This window comes from Tamandua tetradactyla, chromosome 11 (assembly GCF_023851605.1).
Source record: "Tamandua tetradactyla isolate mTamTet1 chromosome 11, mTamTet1.pri, whole genome shotgun sequence".
NCBI classification, from domain to species: domain Eukaryota; kingdom Metazoa; phylum Chordata; class Mammalia; order Pilosa; family Myrmecophagidae; genus Tamandua; species Tamandua tetradactyla.
The window spans coordinates 40,198,292-40,224,328 of record NC_135337.1 but is presented as its reverse complement, the minus strand read 5'-3'; the positions used below and the strand labels follow the sequence as shown (position 1 = coordinate 40,224,328).

General features: G+C 41.7%; 1 protein-coding gene across 1 annotated transcript in view; it reads right to left on the bottom strand.

The window, feature by feature from the left end:
• LPAR3 (lysophosphatidic acid receptor 3) overlaps nt 1–26,037 on the bottom strand; it is a 78,360-nt gene that overhangs the window by 34,858 nt on the left and 17,465 nt on the right. The window contains exon 2 of the mRNA XM_077119489.1: nt 20,587–21,343. Within this exon, the coding sequence (XP_076975604.1) occupies nt 20,587–21,322 (736 nt within the window). The 5' untranslated portion in view covers nt 21,323–21,343. The remainder of the gene's footprint in view (nt 1–20,586; nt 21,344–26,037) is intronic.

Sequence of the window (26,037 nt, the reverse complement as noted above, 5' to 3'; positions counted from 1 at the left end):
TTCTAATTTATTTGTTTGTTTATGGTTCATCCACATTAGAATGTAAACTCATGAAGGCAGGGACTTCATCTTTCTATCACTTTATCCCCAGTGCCTAAAATACAGTCAGGCTCATGATGGCAAGAAGTCTTTGAATGAACGGCTGAAGAGGACTAGAAGCTGCATATCAATTCCTAGCTTTACTTGTGCTCACCTCTCTATCAGCTCTAACCTACTTCTCTACGCTTCCTGCCCTCAGTTTGTTGACAGGGGTTGACACAGAGAGGGCTCTTACCTTTTCAAATGTCTTGTGCTAAAGCAGAAATGTTTCATTTAAAGGTATGTGAATTATAAAAACCTGGGCTGATAGGCAGCATAAGGGCAAAGTTGCATCGCACTGTTTGGGGTGGGATGTAGATTGGTATAATCTGGCAGAGGGTAATTTGGAAATACCCAACATTTAAAACAGTCATTTTCTTGATGTACCATTATGTCTTATAGAATACAGCTCATAAAAATAGTTGTAGGGAAGCTCTGAGATGTACATACAAGGATGTTCACTGTACCATTATTGGTAATGGTGAAAAATTAGAAATAGCCTTTCAATATCAACAATTCAGTGTGAACTATAATGTAATTTTATATAGTCACTGAAGAGAATAAGATTGATCTATTTATACTGACACAAAAAATACCCAAAACATATTGTCAAGTAAAGAAAATCATTGTCAAGTACAAAAATCATTACTACTATGTGTGTCACACACATATAATAACATACACACAACACTTTTATTACTTGAGGGAAATGGCTGCAAGATTGCACATCATACCAACAGCAGTTCTAATATATCTTAAGAGAGGACTAAAGGGGACTTTCACTTTCTAAATCATACATTTCTGCAATGTATAAATTTTAGCAACCTCTGGAAGTATTACATGTATAATAACAAAAATAATACAGATTTTAAACACATTAAAGCACTTTAATATTGATAGAACTATTTAAATTCTGAGTTCTAGACCCAACGTTCAGACTAACAAACTCTATCACCCATCAAAGTTTTATTTATTCCTAATCCAGAAAATGAGGCTAAGAATACTTGTCCTGTCTACTGCTCAGGGTTATTGGGTGGCTAAATCAAATAATCATGGGAAAAGCTTTGAAAGCATTTTAAAATTACTACATAAATTCCAAGAAGCCATTATGTACATTGTTTAAGCTTCTTGTTAGCATTAAATTTCATTGACTCCTAAGAATACACTCTAGAAAGGAATTTGCATTATGACTTTTGTAGATAAGGAAACTGGGGCTTGGAGAAATTAAACTTCTTTCTCAACAGCAGAACTAACATTGAAAGTTCTAACTTTAAACCTTCTTCCTGTCTCCTGCACTATCCTGAGGGAATATAGGTGAAAGGCTCTGTAAACTATAAATTCTTCCATAATGTGAGGAACAGAGATAATAATCAGAAGCAGTAATAAGTACCCTTGGAACTATAAAATAAAATAAAACTGCAGTGAAAAAAAGTATGTTTCTTATCCTGCAAAGTATGTTGGTCCATTATCACAAGGCCAATTAATCCTTTTAATGATGCTCAAATTATATGTTTTTATGCACCCAAAGTTAGAAACAAGAACAGTTTAGGAAAACCTCTTCAGAAGAACTACTCAAGATTTTGAAAAGAAGAAGAGGAGGAGGAAGGGCAAATTTAGAACCTGATTAAAACAAACATGGCTTGACTTAGAGGAGAAATGAGACTTCAGGGGGTAGGGAGTGGGGAATGGAGGCGATGAATTCACCAAGCTGCTGATGGTGATACTGTATCCACTGGGCAGTTTCTGGATGTTCGCTTCTTATGGTAATGTTACTGCTATATACAAACAAGGTATATAAGCAAGAGGACAGGTCTCTCACAGCCATATACTAAACATTATGACTCTTACTAAGGCTTCGAATAAAAGGGCTCATTTCTGAATAAGGCAGGTGGGTTCCAATTCCCTCAGCAAGCAATTTTCAAGCAAGCAAATTTTGGTCCAACATTACGAAGTTCTATCAACTTCCTGCCAGAACAAGTCCAATCTAATTAGTAAGGAAAACAAATTTGAAAGAGCAAATTTATTGACCATAAACATGTCAAAAAGACAGCCCAGATTAATTTTCCTAAGTGTTTTTTTTTTAAAAGGCCATTTAAAAGATGCCTAAGCACCTTATAAGCGGACAGTAGAGAACTACCAATTAAATTGCTCCTAGAAATTATTTTTTAAATAATAATTATTATTCTCTCTTCTTTGGAGGTGTCAGCCAGAGGCTTCACAGCAATATAAGACTCTCTTCATTTTTTTCTTTTTGGCATGGGCAGGTTCTGGGAATCGAACCCAGGTCTCTCTGGCATGGCAAGTGAGAATTCTGCCACTGAGCCACCGTTGTCCACTCAAGACTCTCTTCTGAAAGACATCTTTGCTTAGACAATTCAACAAACATTTCTTGAGGCCTACTACATGTAGCACATCGTACAATACAAATATAAAAACGAATGAGATGGATCAGTTTCTGCCTCCAAGTTCTTAAAAGAGCTCTTAAGCACCTAAAAGAGAATTATGGTTAGAAATGCTATACAGAATTTGTGTATCAAGTTCCAGTCCTCAGAGGGCCTCAAAGCACAATAGTGCAGAACTCTATGCACTTTTTATTTTCAAGATGTTAATATGACAAGCTCCTGAACCCAATTCAGACACATTAGTGTTGAAATAAGGAACTCACAATTAAGTCTAGACTGTCATGGGTTAATTTTAGAAGTCCCTCCTCCCCTCTCATGTATAGCTACTTATAGCTCTGGGTTTTTTTTTTTTTTTTATGACTTTTTCACATGAAGCATTCTCTAAAATATTTTTGGGCAAGACTTCACACCACGCTTCCTCTTCCTCGAGAGTGCAATAATACTGGAAGTACAGTTTGCAGGTCATTGTGAGAGGCCAGTGAGAAGTCCCCTGGTGTTAATAGTTTGAGTAATACTGTTTTCTCCTTCAGACCACGCCATTAAATTGTTTTCATTACCCTCAGAGGGGTTATTTGTGTCAGAGCAAATGAGATCTGATACAAATTCAAACTGGCTTGTTCTAACCTAACAAAGCAGTTTATTCTTAAAAACCTAAAAGTATAAGAGAATGACAAAAAAAAAAAACTTGCCAAGGATTTTATGATATTCAGGCAAAAGAGAAGAAATGTATCAAATAAACGGGTTCTCTCAGAGCTAATTATGTAGCTTCAGTGTACTATCTGGACATTTTTGGGATCTTCCCTCTAGTTTATTCTCTCAGACATTAGAATTAGGGAGTATTCCCCAAAAATTTTTAAAGAAATTATATTTTCTATTCCCTAATGTTGTCAGAGGCCATTTTGGGCCTCTCTCTCTCTCTCATTGAATTTTTCTATTTACAAACCACCAGTCTCTTTGTTCGTTTAATCATCCAAATTTAAAAGCCTAATGCTAGACTCATCCTTTTTCTGCTCTCCTCATGCCTAATGTTTCTCTGCCTCCTGAGGCTTGTATTGTTTCAATGTCTCTTAAACCCATCCTTTCATTTCCTTTCTCCCTGGAATCAGAGGCAGAGGCAGAGTAACTCTTGCCTCTGAAGTGTTTCTTCCTTTCTCCTACTTCTAAAATAACTCGGTTCCTTTCTTCAGAGCGTGTGTGTCAGGGCTCTAACCCCGGAATCAGGAACTGGTGTGTGTGTGTGTGTCTGTGTGTGTGTGGATGGGGTGGGGGTGGGGAAGCTCATTCAGATGCTGGAAATTCGCACAGGTGACTCGGAAACAAAGCACCACACCACGTCCCCAAACCACATTTCTTCTGGAATTGTCTGGGCCCTGTTGCAGCGGCCGCCTGAAACCAAGCACCTGGAGCCAGGTAGAGCCCAGAGCAGGTCATGGCAGTGAATCTACCTCTGATAAGGGGGAATCTGAAGAGCTCCAACCCTCAGTTCAGCCGTAATCCAAATCCTGGTAATTGTGACTGCTCACCAGCACCCAGATATCCGCTTTGATTAGTGGGATCCCTGATGATCTAGCTCAATAGATGCTGAGGCTCTGCCTGACTCCTGTCAATCTTCCAAGGACTTGCCAGCCCTCCAGGGGGTGCATCTTCTGTCCTGATCCCCTTCCTGGCCCAGGTCAGTGACCAGATCCTCATAACCCATTGTTAGACTTTCAGTCAGGCCTTCACTGATCCCAATGTGGTTTGAAGCACCTGATTGTTGGAAGCAGAACCATCTGTTTTCTCTGACTCTCCTCCCTGGATCCCAACTCTTTTTTGTGGTCCCTGGGCATTATTTTAGGGCCCACACTGCTGTTGGAGCCAAGCTTTGTGCCATCATCTAGGACTGCCACTTTATATTTATACGGCTGCGGCACTCCCTCAACATTGCCTTAGTGAGTCTGCTAAGATCCAACCAGTTCCTTCCCTCCACTGAATCATCCAACAACCCAGCCTCAGCCTGCCAGCCGCCTCAACCTTTCACCAGCTGCAGAGCTCAGATGGTGGCAGCTTGAAAGGACAAGTATTTTTCACCTGAAGCTGGCCAGCCTCCACCTGCACTATTTCCTCAGCCTTAAATGCAGGTCCTGCAATCATCTCATCACCCTTCCGTGGGCTACGGTGTTAGAGAAGCTCCACCCAGGAGGCCATGGGAGGTCATTGGTGCCTTTAGATCTCTAGGGTTCCATTTCTCCAGCCTGAGAAAATGCCCAGAAAACTCTTGGGAAACTCAGTAGGAGTCCAGAGATGTTCGAGAAGGTTATCTCCTTGTGGACAAATGAATGCCCTGATGTCTGTATCCAATCTTCTGTGCTCACTTTAAGAAGGGTTTTCTCTGCCTACGGCCACCTGACTGATAAGTATGGGTGCATACTTTAGTGTGATCCTGTAAGTCTTTAAGAGACTTTAAGAGAATGAGGCTTTTCTTACAGAAAATTCTACACTTTTTTCCATCATCTAAGTCTGGCTCCAGCTGATGGGTCCCAGAAACCCTGGCTCATGTATTCTCCAAATCACCAGGGTCTGGTTAAGCCAGTCTCTTAAGTTATGCAAGACAGTCACTCTCTTCTGAGATTCTGAAGCCTCTCAAGTCTGCCCTAAAGTTCCCAGATGCCCACAGCCTCTCCCTAGCAGCCTGGCAGGTGCTGCAGAGCTGGGCCCCACTGAATTCCATCTTTGCCAGATCCTGCTGGCCCTGGCTTCCCCTCTCCACACTCAACTAGGATGCCCCAGGCTGAGTCCAACCATTCCATTTACACATGGGGCAGGCCTAGGTTTGACTATCCCACCCAGCGGTGAACTACATTATCTCCCTCCTGAGCATAAAGTAATCCAAGAAAGCCTTCAACTCACTAACTTCTACACTGTTGCTGCTGGGTCCCGAGGCTGGCCATCGTTCCTCCCAAATGACAAAAGTGCAGAATCCAGTGGCTGGTCTTAACGACTGTGAACCACTTTCAGAGCGACTCCTGAGTCAGGGGGACTAGAGGATCCTACATTAGGCAGAAGCCAGCAAAGGAGAATCAGGAATCCCAAAGATTCCCCGGCTCACACAAATGCTATCCTCCCTGAACTGTGAGTTGCCTTAAAGCAGAGGAACAATATTTCCCCTGCGAGTTAGAACAACTGGAAGAAAATCCAGTTATCATCTCATAAAGAAGTATTAACCTCTTGTAGGACCTCCTCTTTGTCCTTCTGAGGGTCTAATCCATGCTCTGGAAAAGACACAGTTTTGGCTTCTAAGCTGCCTACAGATACGAGTAGTCTCCAGAATGAATCAAATCTGCAGTGCTACCTCAGAGTCCTTAGTATTTGCGTCCGGCCTCAGCAGAAAGCATGGACCTCCACTCTGAGACAGTGTTTATAAGGTTGCTGAATGTCTCTGGATGTCTGAGCAGTCATCCTAGAAACAATGCTACAGATTCTGCAGCACCTGGACCCTCAGAAGTAAACTCAGTACCTCTACTTCTCTGAAGCCCAGAGCCTTTGACAGAACATCAGACCTACCACAAGAAGCCCCAGGTCCACGGAGTTTGGAAACATAGCCTGGGGAGGGAGACACTGACCCTCCAAGAGAGGAACTGCTCAAGTCCCATGGAAAGTCCTGACCTTTTCTCCAAGGCTCGTGTGTGGGGTTCTAAAGGTGAAGCCGGTCATGAGAGACAACAAGGACAACTCTCGACACGTATCTCCTAAGCCTGGTCCTGGACCCAGATGGGCAGGCTCAGCATAGATACAGTGCAAGAACAGAAAGCTCCCTGATCCATTGGTAAGTCCAGTTCTAAAAGCCTGATCATGTGTAAGCTTCAAGTAGGAGCCTAGTTACTAAGACAAATTGCTGGAGGTCTTACTCATGCACAGCACCAGACTCCCTCTTGTCTGCTGCTGGAGGCTGGGGATAAGGTACCTTGTCCTGGGAAACAGAAACAGTCCTAGGGGACAAAGAGGCCTCTGAGAAAATAATTCCTCCAACTGAGATGGAGACTAGCCCTCAGAATCCTGGGGAGCTAATTAATACATGACACCTAGGATGAGACCGAGGCCCTGGACAGTGTGCCCTGGACAGTGACAGGTGGTTAAGACCAAGGGGTTAAACTCAGCAGCCAGGGCCAGCCTCATGGGCCAGTGCCCCACGCAGTCCCACAGAAGGTGGGGCTTCAGAAGGCCTGAGCCTGGATTAAATCTCCGCCATCACTGTCTTGAAATTCCCATTGCTTTTTCTTTGAACTTGTTTTTTGTAAGTAGGTCCAATGGGACAATGGGGCATGAGCATGAACAGAGGAGATATGCAGAAGAAAGGAAAAAGCACTAGGTTTTAAGTACCTCTAATGGTACTTTTGCCTCCTGCCTTCTGAACCAGGGGTACCTACAAATTATGTAGCCAGCCCTGTGAGCAACCCTGAGGGGACCCCTTCCCAAGTAACCAGCCAACCCGGGCAGGGGGCATTAAGGGCATCATAATCACCAGACAATACTCTGGAGATTCCTGATGGTCACGAACAGAAGTGGATTCCAGCCACAGGCCTATTAGGCACCCTCCTCAGAACCCCGTCAGCTCAGGACAGGATTGCCATGGGGAGAATCAGGAAACAGGTGGCCCACCTCCCAGGAAGGAAATCGCATAATGACACCATGGGGAGAGTAAGAAGGATCTCTGGTTGTCACAGAACTGACCCCTGAGGTCGCGGTCAGGACCAGGCTGAGGCTGGGGCAGCTGCTCCGGGCAGGTGAGCCTGGAAGTGAACCATGAGCGGGTCTCACGGACCGATCACCCCACTGCTCCGAGTTGCAGCCTCCGCTGCCTGGATGTCAGCTCCTGCACTGTGCAAAGAGCGCTGGCTCTGGAGCAGGCAGAGTAGGGCCTTAGCAGGCTTTTCTACACCTTAATGTTTGCCTGGGGCAGGTTTTTCATCTCTCTAGGCTTCCATTTCCTCATATTTAAAACAGTGGTAGCAATACCTTCCCTGCAGAGCTATTGTGAAGAGTAAACAGGACGTATACAAAGTGCCTGGCACAAAGAGGTACACAATTAAATACAACCTTTTTTGTTTTCCTTATAGGGTTGTTATAAGGATTAAATGAGACAATTAGACATAAAATGCCTGACACACTGTAAGCACTTTATGAATGTCAATTCTCCTCTCCTATCTCATCCCTCTTACCTTTGTGTCTGTTTTTTATATAAACGTGTTGAATATCGACTACATGGTGGGCACTTCAGAAATGAAAATAATTAGAAATGGCATTGTCTGTAGTGAACTCATAGTCTACTAGAGATAGAGGCATTTCACAAATAAATTATAACAAGATGGGTTAAATATTTTATGCATATAAGTAGTGTGCTATGGAAGCACTGGATAATTAGCTTTTCCTGGGGGGAGTCAGAGAAGCTATCATAGAAAAAGAAGGCCTTTGAGTTGGACCTTCAAGGATAGATAGGTGATTGCCATGCTCCTCCCACCCCACCCCCACCCCCCTACCCCCAAAATCAAGCAGTTGCTACTTGTCTGGAGGATGTGAGAAGCTTGGCATAGCAGAAGCAAGGAGGGGGGAGTGGTTGAAAAAAAATGTCGGGAACAGAACTGTGAAAGGGGCCTTGTAATCCCAGCTAGGAAATTTGGTCTTTATCCAGTATGCAAGAGGAGCCAACAAAAGATTAGACAGAGTTAATTGCGCTTGTTGAGAAGAAGCCCCAGCTGGTGATATGGAAGAATACTTGGAGCAGGGAAAGCTTGAAGACAATGAATCCAGACAGGGACTGATAGCAAGCAACAGATGACAAAGCTTGGGGTAAGGGGGTATGGTAGGATCTGGGACATCAACCACAGCAGATTTGGTAACTAACTGGATGTAAGTTGTGAAGAGATTGTGACACCAAGTTTTCCAGCTTGGAAGACAAGGTGAATGGTACCAGTACAGAGATCCAATACAATATGAGGAGCAGTTTTCAGGAGAAGATGCATTTTGTGGAATGTGTTCCCACAGGACATCCAGGTGGGTGTATCCAGCAGGCAGCTGGAAATAGAGATTGGGATCTTGTGGGAGAGGCTGGGGATGGAGACGCTGCTTTAGAAGACATCACGTAGAGGTGCTGTTCCAGCCACAAGACTGGATAAGATCACCTTGAGAGCCTGAGGAGCAATAGGAGACAGGAATCTGGACATTTCAGAGATGGGAGAGACAAGATAAGAGAGAAAGAACTGGAGGAGGAGGGAAACCATGAAAGGGTAGCAAAAGGGAGGGCAGCCACACAACAGGAAGGTCGAGTCAGATCCCTGGGTTTGGCAACCAGGAGAGCAATGGCGGCCTAGTCAAGGGCAATCTTAATAGAGTAGGAAGGGCAGAAGTTAGCTTCCCATGGTTTGAGACATTAAGAAAATAAGCGAATAAAGGGTAAAAATTCTGGTGATGAGAGAAGGAGAGGGATATAGCAGATAGGAAGGAAGCTAAAGGTCAGGGGTTGTTTTTGCAAATGGTCAAGCACACAGGAGAGCACAAATAAGGATTCGAGTAGGCTCCTGAGGAGGCTCTAGTGGAAAGTTAGAAGGTAAGGAGGGGGGCCCTTGCAGCTTGCCTAAGACAGTGAAGGGAGGGAAATTAGGGGATTTCATGCCAGATGAATTCTATCTTCTCAGAGAAGCAAGGAAGATAGGTCAACTGTGACGTTAAAAGGGCCAAAGCTCAGAGGCCTTACGGAGAGTGGTAAAGTTTGATTAAATACAATCTTGTTCTTTCCCATTCTCTACCTCCATGACGGGTCCCTGTTTCTGGCTTCCTGGTTTCTCTGACCCTGACTACCTGCTTTTGGGAACCTCTGCCTCCTGCAAGATTTCCACAAGCTTATGTTCCACTGGCCTGCCCCAGTTCTGCCCATCTGCTACTACTGCTGGGTCTCCCAGGCTGCTGCTCCTGCCAGGTGAGGATTCAGCCAGCTGGCAGATTCTATGTCCCTGCAGCATCTGCTATGATGGACCAGCTCCACCTCTCTCTAGCAGCTGAGCTACCTACTGCCCAAAGAGCCCTGGGACTCGCCCAGCAATCCCCTGAATGGTCTTTCCCTCTCCAGCCCACTTCCATCTTCCTAAAAACTCTGATTTGCACCTAGCAACTCCAAATTTCCTCTCAACTCATCAGTATCCTCAAGATTCTACAGGGACGCTCCATTGCCACATGGGACTTCTTAACTGTAGGCGGATGGCTGGCCTCAGACTTATTCAGCTTGGCTTGCATAGACTTAAGAAAAAAATTAATCTGAATGTCTTATGATGGGGCATGATCTACTTGATTAGTCACAGGCCCCACCTCTCCTTATTGCATTACATTCACCCCAGGCCCAATTCACAGATTGATGTTCTCTGCCAGGTATCTGTAGACATTGGACAACAAAGTCCATGGTCTCTATATTAGGATTCAAGGCCTCCCACTTTCTGGCTCCATCATGCCTCTCAAACCAGATTGTCATCTCTACACAAATTCCTTATTCCAGAAATAGGTTTGCCCTGTTCCTCCTCCTCCCCTGGTAATAAGGTCTTCCTACATATATGTTTTGGTTGTCTCACTTCCTACCTTTCCTCCTGTTTCTCATGCCATGCCCTCTCCTTTCCATGTGCTCAACGGAAATTTCGCTTATATCCCACCACCTTAAAGAGGACCTTCTTGGAGCACCCAAATTCTCATATTTTGCCACTGAGAGAGAAACCCATCAGCCTTCTTCAGCCAAGGTATCTTTCCCTGGATGCCTTAATCTGGATATTTTTATAGCTTTGCCTTAATTTGGACATTTTCACAGCCTTAGAACTGTGACTTTGCAACTTAATCAATTCCCTTTTTAAAAAGCCATTTCATTTCTGGTATATTGCATTCAGCAGCTTTAGAAAACTAAAATACTGCCTAGTACCTAGTATGTCTCAATAGACATTTATGATGAGAAAATACATAAAGCAGAAATCTCCTCTTGTTGAAAAAACAAAAAAGAAGATGAACAGATAAGCAAAATTTGGTATATAGAACAATGAAATATTATTCAGCCATTAAAAGGAATGAAGATCTGATGTATGTGACAACATGGATGAACCCTGAAGATATGCAATGTGAAATAAGCCAGACACAAAAGAGCAAATATTGTATGGTTTCACTTACATGAAGCACATTGAATAAGCCAGTTCATTGAGACTAGATTGGAGGGGCGATGAGAAGTTATTGCTTAATGGGTATAGTTTCAATTTGGGGTGATGACAAAGGTTGGATGGTGGTGATGGTAGCACAACATTGTAAATGTAATTAATGCCACTACTCACATGCTTAAAAATGGTTAAAATGGCAAATTGTACATTGTTCATATATGTTACTACAATAAAAATAAACCAAAGAAACATAAAGGATAAAATAGGCCCACCGTTGGAAGGTAGACTCTATAGCTTGATGAAAACAAATAACCATTGTTGTGTATCATTGTCACTCAGGCATCCAAGTCCAGGTATATTTCACGGGGTGAAAAGAATGACCCATAAGAAACCACCAGGAAGTAGGAAGTCCAGAAATGTGGCCAATGATCTAGCCATGGCTACAGGGTGAACTTGAACAAATTTTGTAACAGACATTGGCTCGTCAAGGCACTGGGATCGTTCCTTCAAGTACTGTGCAGAGCTGAGAATAACAATCGGGTGGGATGGAGAGTGGATGGCTGGACCAGAGGGACAGAGCAGGAGGGAAGGGCTGCTCACCTACAGCTTCCCAGCCCATGCTTCTTGGTTTGCTTGCCCTTTCTCCCAGTTTTCTATGTTGATCCCGAAGTCTGTGATATGCTCATGAACCCAGCAAGCACCTTTTACTCCCAAACCTCACCCACTTGTTTGCTTAGCCACACACTGGATGCAACCATCCTCAACTGAAATCTTAAAAGCAGGAACAAATTCTATCACGGGTCAGACACACCTAACTATTCCTGGTGTTAAATTAGCCCAGTGGCGTGACACCAGATAACAGATAACACATTCTCCTTTGGCAGAAACCAAGGCTCTAAAAGGGGGCATTGCTCAGTCCTGGAATTGGGAACCATCCAGAAGTCTAGATGGCAGCAGGAGGGCTGGGTCCAGTGGAGTTATGGAACATCTCCCTAAAATTTCATCTCAAAGTGGAAGAATTGGAGTCGTGTTTCTGCACCACTCAAGAAATACTCAATAATCGATCCAGCTGAAGAGAAAAGTTCCACATTTCTAAAAGGAAGAAAAGCCAAAAAAAAAGAAAGAGTTCTGAAGTTGGAAGTGTGAAAGGGGGAATAAAAGAAGTTGAGTGGATTTAGGGTAACTGAGCTAAGGGGAGGTGAGGGGAGTAGAAGGCAGGCAGCAGGATTACACCAGAAGCGACGACACCAATTTGGAAAAATGACTTCCAAACCGATTGCAAAGGGAAGCGTCTGAAACAGTAAAGCAAAGACAAAGAACTGAGAGCTAGACCTGAAATGACAGACAGGCACATATGACAGAGGCAGATGAAGAGAGACAGCCTCCAAAACATGTTATGGTGGAAGAGGTTTCAGGAAGTGGAAGTGATTTTAAAAGACGGGATGGAGAGGCATACAGTGGTATAAATTTTCCCCCTTTATTTGAAGCTGTTTTTCTCCTATTATCAGATATTTCAGTCTTCTCAATCACTACGATCCCCCTCAGAATGAGAGGACGTGCATCAGCCAGTCTTGTTGGAGACAGTCACAGAGGGGCAATTACACTTCTGTGCTCGCTCATAAACTGCTTGCTCTGGACACAAATGTCTCCCTGCCACAACGTCATGAAACACACAGGGAAAACGTCTGCAACAAAGGTGTGCCTTTGATTAGCCATTTCAAAACAAGAGTTATGAACACCCCTGGACTCAATGTACTAAGTATCAGTGCCTGGATGGCTTGACTGTGAAAAGGATTAGTCATTCTCTGTCTCATATGAAACCCTGCACAGCAACACATAGCAACAAGAGAGCTCGTGCGTGCCAACAATCTGTTCATTTCTCTCAGCATTTCTGAAGGCAGAGCTTTAACACTTTTTTTTCTTTTTAAAGATATTTGATTACTAAGGCAAGCAAGGCAGCCAGCATTGAAAGTTAGGTCTTTATTGCAGAAGTCACTGCAAGATCACCAAAACTGAAAACAAACGTTTCAGAATTCCCAGGGACTTTTGGTAAGCTTCCTACTGTTCCTAAGGTGTGTTTTGTGCTTTTTCTTTTTTTTAATGATGCAAGGGCATTTCATAAATGAGGCCTGCAAACAATGTCAAAAGGCCCAGGTTCTAATCCTGATTCTTTTCAAACATTCCCCAATCCAAGGAAGGGCAATCGTAGCACTTTAACTAGGCACCCTAAACATCCTACTAGGTAAGGCTCATTAGCAAGAGGGGGACAGTTTCTTACAAGAAGCATCCTACAGACCTACCCACAAGATATCGGTGCTGTATTACCAGACTCACATTAAGCTAATGCATGGTAGTCAGGGTCTCGCTTATGATATTTTATTCATAAATGTTATAAAAGCAAATGTGTTATTAATGTAAACATCATCTACCAAAGACAGGAATCGTTAAGAGAATTCCATGGAGAAGGTAGTTTATAGGGACTAATAATGTCAATGCAGGAGCTTTGCAGTTCTCTGTGACCACGGGGTCAGATTGGCTTGGGTCTCCAGAAGCCGAGAGCTGGTGCCATTTGCTAGCTGTTGGGCAGCCTCTGTAAACACACCTGGTCAACTTCCACTTCGCCACTTGTTCACATTTCGAAACCTACCTTTACGATGGCACCAGTGCTAGGTTCTATGCCCCGCCAGCACAGTATCTGTTTACATTCTCAGGGACAAAAGGGAAGGCTGAACAGCACACTTCGCTTGAATACAGGGCAAAGCTCTTAAATTAAAGCCTAAGAAGAGTTGCTAATATTGACTTAGTATTTACTATGTACCAAGAGCTATGCTGGGTACTTTCTGGGCATTACCTCCTTGTATCCTCACAACCGTTCTATGCTGGTATGTGGTGGCTTAGAGTTATGTGCCCTAGAAAAACATGTTCTTAATCTTAATCCATTCCTGTGGGTGTGAACCCTTGTAAATAGGACCTTTGGATGAGGTTCCTTCAGTGGATGGGTGGCCCAACAGAATCAGTATAGGTCTTGATCCTATTACTAGAGGACTTATAGAGAAGGCCCCAGAGAGAAAAGCGAGCTGGAAATCAATGAGACCCAGAAGAAAAAGATTCAGTCATGTGCACTGCCATGTGGAAAAGCCAGGGACCAAGGGTCACTGGCAGCCAGCCCCAGATGTAATGGTCTTTAGTGAGAAGGCATTTGCTGTTGCCTTGATGTTGGACTTCTCCTAGCCTCAAAACTGAGAACCAGGAAATCCGTGTTATTAAATCAACCCATCATATGGTGTTTGTTTTAGCAGTTAGGAAACTAAAACATGGTACCATCTATGAAATGGGGAAATCAATTTAGGTAATATCCTCAGGCTCATGCAACCTGGAAATAGCAAGGCAAGGATTTGAATCTAGTTCTCTCTCTAATCTAAAGCACCTACTTTTATCATCTACTTTAGTAAGCATACAGTTAGAAGAGTTGTGGAGTTGTCATTCCCCAGATGTTGTTGTAATTGGTACTATCATGCTTCAAAATCTTCAGAACAAACCAGAGCAAGCTAAATATTGAGAGATCAGGTGACATTAAGGAAATAAATTTAACAGAAAATCAAGGGAGATATAAGTTATAACTCTCATTACTTGAGTTGATGTCAACTCTATAGCCCTACACTTGACTAGTGACTGGTAATTGATCAGGAAGAGTGGGCCACTGGAGCCAGTCTTCTAAGGTTCCAATCTTGGCTATGCCACTAATCTTGGGCAAGATACTAAACCTCTCTGAGTCTCAGGTTCCTCATCCATAAACTGGTAGTAATAGCAGAACCTTCTGATCGGAGTTTCATGAAGATTGAGTGAAATAAAACATTCAAAACACTTAGAACCATGTATAGAACTCGCTGAACATTAATTACTTTTACCAGTTATGGGTCTATAGGCAAATTTATGTCCACTGAAGCCTCAGTTTCTTTACCTGTAATCCAGATCCTCACTGAAATGTGAGAGTTTGGTGAATAAAACCTAAAAGCATGTAATATGCTGCCTCCTCACAGTAGGAATTCAAGAAATGTTTATCCTCCCACCCCCCTTCTCAAGATAGTACTATCATTTTACCTCCCGAGAACTTGGATTCCTAGATTATAAAATGGCATAGCTATCCATCCCCCTGCCTCTGTCTCCCACTGTCAGAGCCTGCCCAGACACCAGACTGGAAGTGTGGAAACCTGGGTTATCATATTAGTTCCAGTTTTTTTTTTTGAGCATGGGCAGGCACCGGGAATCAAACCGGGGTCTCCAGCATGGTGAGAACTCTACCTGCTGCGCCACCGTGGCCCGCCCTTTAGTTCCAGTTTTGATGATAACTTTTGAATAGCCCCCTAACTTCCCTAATCCTCAATTTCCCCATTTATTTGTTCTATTATAACCTCTACAAATGTGCACCAGACAGCACACTACATGTTAAGGATGCATAGATAAACAAGGTACAGTTCTTAAGTTCAAAGAGTACACATTCTAATTCAAAATAAAGATATATAAACAATTAAGTGTATTGATTGACGTATAGATAGTGTAGATAGATTACCCCCAGGGAGGCACTAATCAGATTTACCTACATGGGTCAAAGAAAGATTCAAAGAAGGTAGAGTTGGGTCTGACAAGGTGAATGGGAGTTTCTTAGCAGAATGAGGGGAAAGGTATTCCAGGTAGAATAAACAGCATGTGAAAATGCTTAGAGGTTCGAAACAGGGAAATGTACATAGTTCATTTCACCTTGAGTGTGGGTGCATAGAGGGGAGTGGTGGGAAAAGAGGATAATATGTTCTCTACTTACCTTGCAGATTTACTATGAGACCAAATGAGAACAATGTATTAAAAAACACTGAAAAAAGACATAAGTGATGCAGAAATGTCAGGTATGGATTATCATTAGTGCCTTAGCAAGGCTCTTTATGGTACTGAATCTTCACTTATTTCCTCCTAATATGAGAACTCTGGGTATTGTTTCTTCGCTTACCATTACTTTGCCTCCTCCCTCTGACCTCTGAGAGAAGGAAGGAGGATTTAGCATTGATCTAAGTGGAGAGGTGGGAGAAAGAAGGAAGAAGAAAACATACAGCTTCGTTTCAATTACTACAGACCATTTCAAAGTCCCTTAACAACTAAGTGTTTCAGTTTTCAAAAGAGTTCAATCCTTGGCCAAAAAAAAGAAAATTTGATGGTAAGACTATGACTTTTTGGGTGTTCTTGACTATAACCCATAGTAAGTCTTTAATATCACAAAACAGTACACACACACACACACACACACACAGAAGAAAAGTTATGAAACAATATTTATATCTTTATATACTTTGTGCAATGCACTCTGACATTTTCACTTCTATTTTATTTTCTTGTATGCTATTTTTTAAAGTCTTGGTTACAACCTTCTGCTTGATTTCATTACTCACTAATGGATTGCAATTTACAGTTTCAAAAACAGCACCCTGTTTGAGAGACAGGGGAGTTCATGGAGATTTCAAAAATATGGGTCACTAATCCCTTCCACCTTTCATTTCTTTTGCATTTTGAGACAATGCAATATAGAAGAAACTCCAGGTCATTCCCAACAAAATATCCCTGTGTGCTTAAGTTCACACGGTAAGTTGTTCAACAACGTAAAAGGTTTCTATGTGGGATTTCTTGCTGTTTGGCTGCAGCACCCAATTAAGCTTGCTGACCAGTAGAATTTCAAAATACAGGACTCACTTTTAGGCAGGGCCTGGGCACCCTTTGAAAGCAGAATCATATGTCTCCACTGTCTTTTAGATAAGAACATTCAATAAGCAACATGTTTCATAGAAAGTGTTGTGTCACACATCATAACCCAGAAGTGAGAAAGTATTCTGCCTGGGGGCTACTGAAATGGGAACACAATGCCTAAGTGCCCTCCCAATCAAGTGCAGGTTGAAAATTCACACCACCACCTTCAACAAAGAAAAAGTCAGATCTACATCCAGCTCTATGTACTTTTGTGTTCAAACAAAACCCCATAGCTGGAAAGGAACCCAAAGGTCATCTGGTTTACCTCGCTCCTTCCAAAGATAGTCAACTAAACTCTCCTGAATCAGTTAAGCTATTTCCCACTGCACTGTAATGTGTGTTTATGCCCACAGGGTCTTCCTCGTAAAACTGCATAACTTTTACGTTTTTCTGCCACCAAAGTTTTGATGATGCTGTTCCTCCTACTGCTTTCCTTTCCCTCCTTCTAATACAAATCCCACCCAAACTTTCAGCTCAAACCCAAGCCTTCCAGGAAGACTTCCTCAGACTCTACAGTCCCTGCCTATTGATTCCTTTTTCTCTGAAATGAGGCTATTATGCTCACTGAATTCAGGCAACCATGTGTCTGTTAGACATTGTTTAATAGGCAGTTAATATATATTTATCAATTCACTTTCTAGTATTTAAAAGAAGATGTGTTTGCCATAAACTTTAGGATTTAATTATAAATGAACCCTTCTGACAACACATATATTAAGCAGTAGATAGAAAGGTTTAGCATCTTATCATGAAGATATTAAAATCATGTAATCAGTAAAGAAATTACTATTTAGCTATTCATCTCCGCATACGCAGGCCCAGTGACAACACTGATAGAACTCCGTGTTGGCTGCTGCCCCAGTAACACAAGATACACATGCACTCACACATTCCTTTCTTCTTATTTCATGCCCACCTTTGGTTACTTACCTTACTTACTCTTATAATAGGCATCACTGAATTTTGTAACTTGGAAAGACCTTAAGGATGATCTATTAACCCTCAGATGAAGATCTTTAACCCAGAAGAGGTGAGTTAATTTGCTTCAGATCACCTTTGTAGTAAGTGATACAGCTGGAGGTAAAATCCAAATCTTTCCCTAAAGAAATCAGGACCTAGAAATCTAAAAATCTCAAACAACCTAGTGCTTCAGTTTCATTTCCTCTATCCCCAAGTTCCCATCTTTCACCAAATCCTTAGGTCTCACCACTGAGGAATTTCCCCAGTTGTTTGACACCAAACTGTCTTCCTGCCATTAACCAATTCCCCGATGTTGTTCCATCTCAAACTCATGACTTCTCTTATCCTACATAGCCATTGCATTGTTTATTCTGTTTTTTTCCCCCTAATCCAACACCACACCTGCCCAAACCACATAGCTCCTTTATTTCAAGACTATAACTGCTTCAGATAAAGCTACATACAAACCTGAGGCTACAGACCATGACTATTTCACAGAGAGTAACTTGGTCTCTCTCCCTAGGATTTCATGCTGCATATGATATACAACATGCTGAAAGAAGAAAATGTTCTCTTTAAGTAGGCAGGTAATTTGTCAAGACTCATAGCAAAGCAAATGCTTATGCCTGAAAATTAAGCAAGGAGGAGCAGAGATCACTGAAAATACCAAACTTCACTCTCTTTCAAAAACATCAATATCCACTTGAGCTAACAAATGGTAAAAATGATGAATGGAACTCTCCTTCCTTGTTCTTGTCTATGCTCTTATAAAGGTGATAAAAGGAGAATGTGGTGGGCAAAGCAGAAGATAGGATAAAGAGAAGACCAGTAAAAAGTCCAAACCAGTTAAAATGGGCAGCAGGGTGTGGTGATTAAGATGTGAACTCTGCCAACACACTGCATGGTGAGTCCTGGTTCCACCATTAACAGGCAGGTAAGGTGCTTAAATCTCTGCTCAGTTTCTTCATCTTGTAGCACCTACATCTCAGGATTGCCAGGAAGATTAATTCAGCTAATATTTGTAAAACACTTAGACCAATGCTTGGCACATAATTGACAGTACATAAATACTTGTTAATTAAAATAAATCCTGAATTTGAAATTTTTTTGACAATCATGGTGTGTATCTGCTGACCCCCAAATCTTCAGAACCTAGTAACATAGTGATAACTTCCATATCACCCCACATTCACCCTGCATCTTCTAATACAAAGTGTTTCCCAAGAGCTCATTTCATAACTTGTTCACATTTGGGGCTTGACAGTAATATACTGTGTTATCACTCCAAGTAATGGACCCCATGGCTATAGCCACGACACTTGGGGAGAAGTGGCCTCTTTATCTTAGAAGGCAAAGTCTGTGGTACCACAAAAGTTCTTATTTGCCCACACATCACAAATTCTACTTGTAATCCAGGACTGGAAGTGGGGGCAGCAGGTCAACTGCCAGAGAGAAAACAAAATGAAGGGAAAAGTATATGCACCTTCTTGATACACAACTCACAATGCAAGGCAAAACTTCTCAAAATGATGTCCCAAATCTTCTCCTCCTTTTCTCTCTTAACTGCACTCCAACCCTGGCAGATGTGGTTTTCTCAAGATCATCAGAAAACTATCACTTTGCTAAATCTAGTAAGACCCCCTCTTACTTCACCTCTCAGAAGTTCTAGCACTGGTGATACTCCTTCTTCCTTGATGGCTTTCTTCTCTTGGTTTCCAGGCCACCATATGCCCTCCTGGATTTTCTGGCTGCTGCTTATCTCCCAAAATCTTTACATTGCGGGGGTACCCTGGGGCTCATCCCTTGGTCCTCTTCTCCCTCCATACACATTGGCTCCCATGGTAAGCTCATCCAGTCTCACAGTATAACATACCATTTCTTCTCCAAGAACTCCCAAATGTATACCTCAAGCCTGGACTTTGATCCTGAACTCCTGACTCATACATTCAACTGCCTGCTAGTGTCTCCACTTGGATGTGTATTAGGATCCTAAACATGGCTGGTCCCAAACCAAACTCTGACCTTCCTTACCTAAACCCTCTCTGCTATCTTCCCCATCTTGGTTAATGATATCCTCCACCTTCCCTTCCTTCTCTCACCAGTTCCCATATCCAACAGTCCTCTCAACTCTAACTTCAAAATATATCCAAATCCTCTCAATCCTACCTTCAAAATATATTCAAATCCAACCATGCCTCACCACCTCCAAACCATCCCCTAGTTTAAACCACTCTCATCTCTCCCCTCCAGTCCTGAAATACTCTCTTACCCAATTTCCCCATTTTTGCCCCAATACAATATTTTCTCAAAACAGCAGACAAAGAGATGACATTAAAATATAAATTAGGGGCGGGCCGCGGTGGCTCAGCGGGCAAAGTGCTTGCCTGCTATGCCGGAGGACCTCGGTTCGATTCCCGGCCCCAGCCCATGTAACAAAAACGGAGAAACAGAATACAATAAAACAAGAAAATGTTTAAAAATGTTTCCCTTTCTTCCTTCCTTCCTTCCTTCTATCCTTCCTTCCTTCTCTCTGTCTTTCCTTTAAAAAAAAAAAAAAAAAAAAAAAAAAAAAAAAAAATATATAAATTAGTTCATGTCACTCTCTATTTAAAACCCTACAATGGGTTCTCATCTCACTCAGAAAAGCCAAAGTCCTTATAATAACTGCACAGGCCTACCTAATCTGAGACTCCAGTACCCCCTATAGGTTCCCTGATCTCATCTGCTCCTGCTTGTCCCTCTTTCACTCCACTCCAGACACACTGTCCTCCTTGTTGTTCCTCAAATGCACAAAACACATGCACACTTCAGGGCTTCTGCACTTACTGCACCTTCCACCTGAAGCACCCTTCCTTGGATATCCATATGATAGCATTGCTCCCTTAACACATTCACGTCTCTGCTCATAAGTCAACTTCTAGTGAAGCTGCCTCTCACAACACCTGCTTAGCATTCCTTATCTCTATCCTTTGCTTTATTTTTCTCCATAGCTCATCAACATCTTCTTTTACAAATCTTACTTATTTTTTACTATCTTATCTTCTCCCGTTAGAATATAAGCTCCAGGCAGGTAGGGATTTATATTGTCCTTGTTCACTGCTGCATTCCTACTGCTTAGGAAGTGTCCTGCACACAGCTGGTGCTCAGTAAATATTTATTGAGCGCATGGGAATAGTCACTCACTTGGTTCCTCTTACCTAAGACCGTCATCACTGTCTTCATTAGCTTCATGGGTGTCCTCCGGCGGCTGATGGACCCGCTGGTGTGTGGAGACAAGACATTGGTCTTCCTCTTAACGTACATATAGATCCGCAGGTAAACCACAACCATGATAAAGAATGCCACGAGGTTGGACACCGTCCAGAAAATGAGGTAACTTCTGCTGTAAATGGGGGCCAGGGAAGAGCAGGTAGAGATGTCACAAAGGCAGTTCCAGCCCAGTGTGGGGACTGCCCCCATAAAGATGGCGACAGCCCAGACGAGCAAGATGAGCAGAGTCACCCTTTTTTTGGTCAGGTTGCTGTGGATCCGCATCCTCATGATTGACATGTGCCTCTCCACGGCAATGACCAGCAGATTGGTCAGGGAGGCAGTTAAGCTGGTGTCCAGAAGCCCCTGGCGGAGAAACCAGCGGTTGACTGTCAAAGTTTTTGAGACTGGGCCAGTGTTAAACATCAGGAATACATAGGCAATTCCAGCAAAGAAATCTGCAGCAGCTAAGTTGGCCAACAGGTAATAGAAGGGAAAATGAAACTTTCTGTTTTTGATCACTGCTGCAATGACCAGAGAATTAGAGAAAAAAATAAACAAGCAGAAAAACGTTCCAAAACACAAAACAATCACAAGCTTCGTCCCTGTCCACTCTTCGGCAGTGTCAGTGTTGCTCCTATTATAAAAAAAGTCCATGTGCTTATCATAGTGACACTCATTCATTGTGGAGAAGAATTGGACATCCTAGAAAGAAATTTAAAGGAGAAACAAATATCACTATTTGTAAAATCAAACACAAGACCGCCAGTTTCCACTGCTAAACTCCTCTTGGCCAACCCCTATAATCCTTCAGGTTTCACTGAAAATGTCCCTTGTCCTATGACTCTAGACCCTTAACCTCCTATAAAAGCATTTATCTTGCACTGATAACTGTTGTCTGTTTCTGAGGTTAGGGGGCAAGCTCAGTGAGGGAAGATCTTTATTCATTTTGTTCACTATTACAATCCCAGGGCCCTGCTGCCATGTAACAAGTATTTGTTGAATGGCTGGCTGGCTGATGGAATGAATGAATGACCTTACGGAGAGCAACAGGTCAAAGGTGCTAATCTTATCAGGAATGATTCTGAAACATCCACTGTACATTAGTGACAATTGTAGCACAGCATGTTAACACTTCCTCCTGGTAGTTTCCAACTCATTTCTTATTCATGGGTTAATCAAAATGGCTTAGTAATGTCATACAAACTCTAGCCAAGATGAGGAAAGATGAATTACTCTTCACATGACCAAATGTTTTCCCCAAGAGACCAGTTTTCCACTTTTCCTAATTCCATTCCTGACCCTCCTTTTGCCTTCAAGCTACAATTGCAATGCTTACTTACTAAGAATGTGGTACAAGGCTGGAGACTTTGGTCTCCATGCCCCTTCCTTACCCTCTTTCTTCTAGGCTCCCAACCCATATTGTACTAATGTGAATTGGTTTACTGGGTTTTTCCATTCAATCACTTCAACTCAGTTTCCCTCCCTGGGGTCTCTCCAAGCCAGCAGGTGTGAACAATCAGGTCTCATAGCTAAGACTGAGACCTGGAGTTCAGGCAGACATCCCAACCAAGGTTGACGGCAGAACATAGCTGCAAGTGAAGGTCAACCCCTTGGGACACATGTCTGAAAGCTGACCCCAAAGTGGAGTATCAGGCAGGCAGATAAGACATTATCTTCTCAGCACGTGATCCCTTGGACCCCACAAATGAGGGATTCTGACTAGGAAGAGGCTGGGCAGAGACTCCAAAGATGCCCCTTAAGTCCAAAACTGGTGGGAAGGAGCAGGTGTTCTGCCTCACAGTGGCCTGGCCACATCTATGAAGGGTCCAATCAAGGGAGAATAGGGTTTAAGATGAAAAAAACAAGCCTCTTGGGAGAAGGACAAAGGACTCCCTCACAAGGAAAGAGGTTGCAACTTATTTACTGGATAATGGGACAGCCAGTAGGCCCAGCTGCCTACTGGTAGGAAATGAAGTGGCTCCAATAGCACAAGCTTAATAGAAATTCCCAGCTTTTAAGATCTGTACAAATTCTGCAATCCAATACCATGTCCAGAATCAGGAAAAGCAGACTCAGACATTCTTTTTTGTTTATATTTTAATGATGTAATGATACTTTAAAATTAATTAGATGCTTGCTTCTCTGTCATAGCAAACGGGAGGTAGAATACCGTTTTATATACTTAAAATATAAGGGGTTTCAAGACACAAAGGGTCCTGGTGCCTTTCAATTTTAAGAAAGGAAGACTCAGCTTTAATAATAGCAAAACAAAAGTCACTCTCTTAAGCTCACATTCACCAGTGTGTAACTGTGAAAATTTAAAATAAAACAAACTCCATATAGCAGACCACTGTCTCTACATAGTATCACAATAACTTTCCCAAATTAAAAATATACATATGATAATTTTAATGGCTTATAATAGTCCATTATCTAAATGTATTGTACTTTAATCCCCTAAGGTTGGGCATTAATGTTTGTTTCCAGTATTTTGTTATTATAAGCAAGGTTATAGTCTACTGCATTAATCTTTACATACTTGTCCAATTATTTCCTTAAGAGTAGTTCATAGATTTGACATTGATGGAGTAAAGGATATAAATTTTTTTAAAGTTTTCTGATGCGTATGGTCAAACTACTCTTGAAATATTTCATATTTCAGATCCCATTAGCAGCATATGGAAGAGCCTTGAACAGGAGATACTAGCTAGTGAGATTTAATTTAAATATTTGAATAAAGGAGAAAATTCCATTTTCAACCATGTTGAAGTATACTGAAATTCAAGACAAACAATCCAAGAACATATAAGAAAGTTCAATGATGCAATTATTGTGTCTTTCATAATTAAAAATAATTTACATTTTGTTTTGCTACATGCTCTAGATAGCTATGAGAAATGCATTTCTAGTTGAAAATTTATATTATCCTTGACTAATATATCCTTGATTAATTCATTTGCAGTATCAAGATTAATATATCAAAAATATCTTTGAATTAAGATTCTACAAAAAAGTTCTAATTTCCTTTTGAATGGCTCTTAAAATTTTGATTACTGTCTTTAAATTTGGTTGAGTTTGTAATTATAAATGCACTAAAACCTCAATGATTTTACTTCAGAAATATACATTTAAATTTCCTAATCACAACCAAAATAGCACATTCGTATTAGAAATCTTTTAACAAAAATTGTTCTGCTGAGAAGTTTTGTAAAGTTGACAGATCTCTGAAAAACCATGGCTGACCAGAACTTCCATTAAGCAACTCCCCATCCCACCAGCCGCATTCCTGGATTCTACTTTGGAAGAAGCAGGCAATGAGAGCAAATTAAATTCCTATAGGAACTGGTGAAACAGACTATTTCCACTCACAGAATATAATATTATGCAGCCATCGGAATCATGTTTACCTTGGAGTTGTGGTAATATGAGAAACAGCGTATGCCATTCTTTTAATTGCAGCTATAGATATATATATGTATTTGTGCAGGTTTGAAATGATGTATGTGCCCTAGAAAAGCCATGTTTTAATCCTAATCCCATTTTGTAAAGGCAGCTGTTTCTCTTAAACCCTATTTAGCCCTGTATGTTGGAAACTTGATTAGATTATCTCCATGGAGATGTGACTCACTCAAGAGTGGGTATTAAACTAGGTTAGGTGGAGACATGTCTCCACCCATTCAGATAAGTCTTGATTGGTTTTATTGGAACCTTTAAAAGAAGAAGAACTTTGGAAAAAGCTAGAGAACAACAAGAGAGAAAGACATGAGATTCTGAGAGAGCAGAGAACGCAACAGAACCATGAAGCAGACAGTCTATCAGCCAGCAACTTTTGGAGATGAAGATGAAAAATGCCTCCTGGGGAGCTGGAGAGGAAGCTAGCAGATGACGCCATGTTCACCATGTGCCCTCCCAGATGAGAGAGAAACCCTAAATTTCATCAGCCTTCTTGACTCAAGGTATCTTTCCCTGGATGCCTTAGATTGGACAGTTCTATAGACTTGTTTTAATTGGGACATTTTCTTAGCCTTAGAACTATAAACTTGAAACTTATTAAATTCCGCTTTTTAAAAGCCATTCCATTTCTGGTATATTGCATTCCAACAGCTAGCAAACTAGAACAGTATTTATGTATACACATACATGTACATGTCAATCACTTCCAAAAAGTATAGGGAAAAAAGATAAGGGAAAAAAATCCCAAAATGTAAACAGTTAATTAAGTATGGTAATTGCACACAGTTTTAAAACTTCCTTTCCACTTTTTTTTTCTATCACAAATAAATAGACTTTTAAAGCTAGTTTACAAATTCTGTTTTAGGAGCATATAATCGACTTAATGTATTCTATCTTTGTTCTAAAACTAGAGCTCTGAAAAATCAAAATTAATGTTCAAAGGAAACACCTCAAAGATCTATGCTCAATTTACTCTTACCAACACACTTTAGAATTTTTCAGTGAGAATGAAAACAAAATGGTTTCCTACTTAAAACTTCATGCAACCATAAAGCTTTACCTGCTGACAACTAATCCCATCAGGATATCATTTTCACCAGCTCCCCTATAAAATATTTCTTAAAGCCATCACCCCAGAGTCCCAAAAATGAATAACTATTTTGTGATTTAGTACTTTTGATTTTCTCATTCTCCATATGCTTTCAAGCTTGTTGGCAGGTCCCAATACATAGTAACTACCCTTTACCATATTTTCTTACCTGGACATCACCAAAACCTTTAATGAGCTCATAACAAATCACCCATTTCCCATCTCTTGGCCCTCCTCAAGCCTTGAAATACATTTCTTTGATATGAAGACAAATCAGTAAGTTATTTCAGTCTTCGCCCAAACATCACTTCCACAGAAATACCTTCTCGACCAACCCAAATTAGTCGTGTCTCTTGCTAATAAAGCCCTGTTTGATCTTCATAAGAGAACTTATCATTCATTACCCAGTATTTCCTTTTGTATTTATCCATCTATTGTCCCTCTCCACCACTAGACCATTCCACTCCCGCAGGGCAGACAATACTGGCATCTGTTGAATGAATCCCTGTTCTACAGTATCATTTCCCTACTAAAAGAGCTTACTTACATGCCAATCCCTAAATATGACAATAGAAAGCTCTGCCACTTATTAACTATGTGTTTGCAGGTAAGTTACTCCATTTTGTTATTACTATTTATTTATTTTTTTTGCATGGGTAGGCTCCGGGAATCAGAGCCCGGCCACCCTATTATTAGTGTTTTTAATTTCTAATATTTATGAGGGTATAGCTTGTGCCAGGTGCTGGCCTAAGCATTCCACAAGTATCATCTCATTGAATCTTCACCACGAGAATGGAGATCCAATTATCACACCCATTGTGCAGAGAAGAATATTATAGCGCTCTTGCCCAAG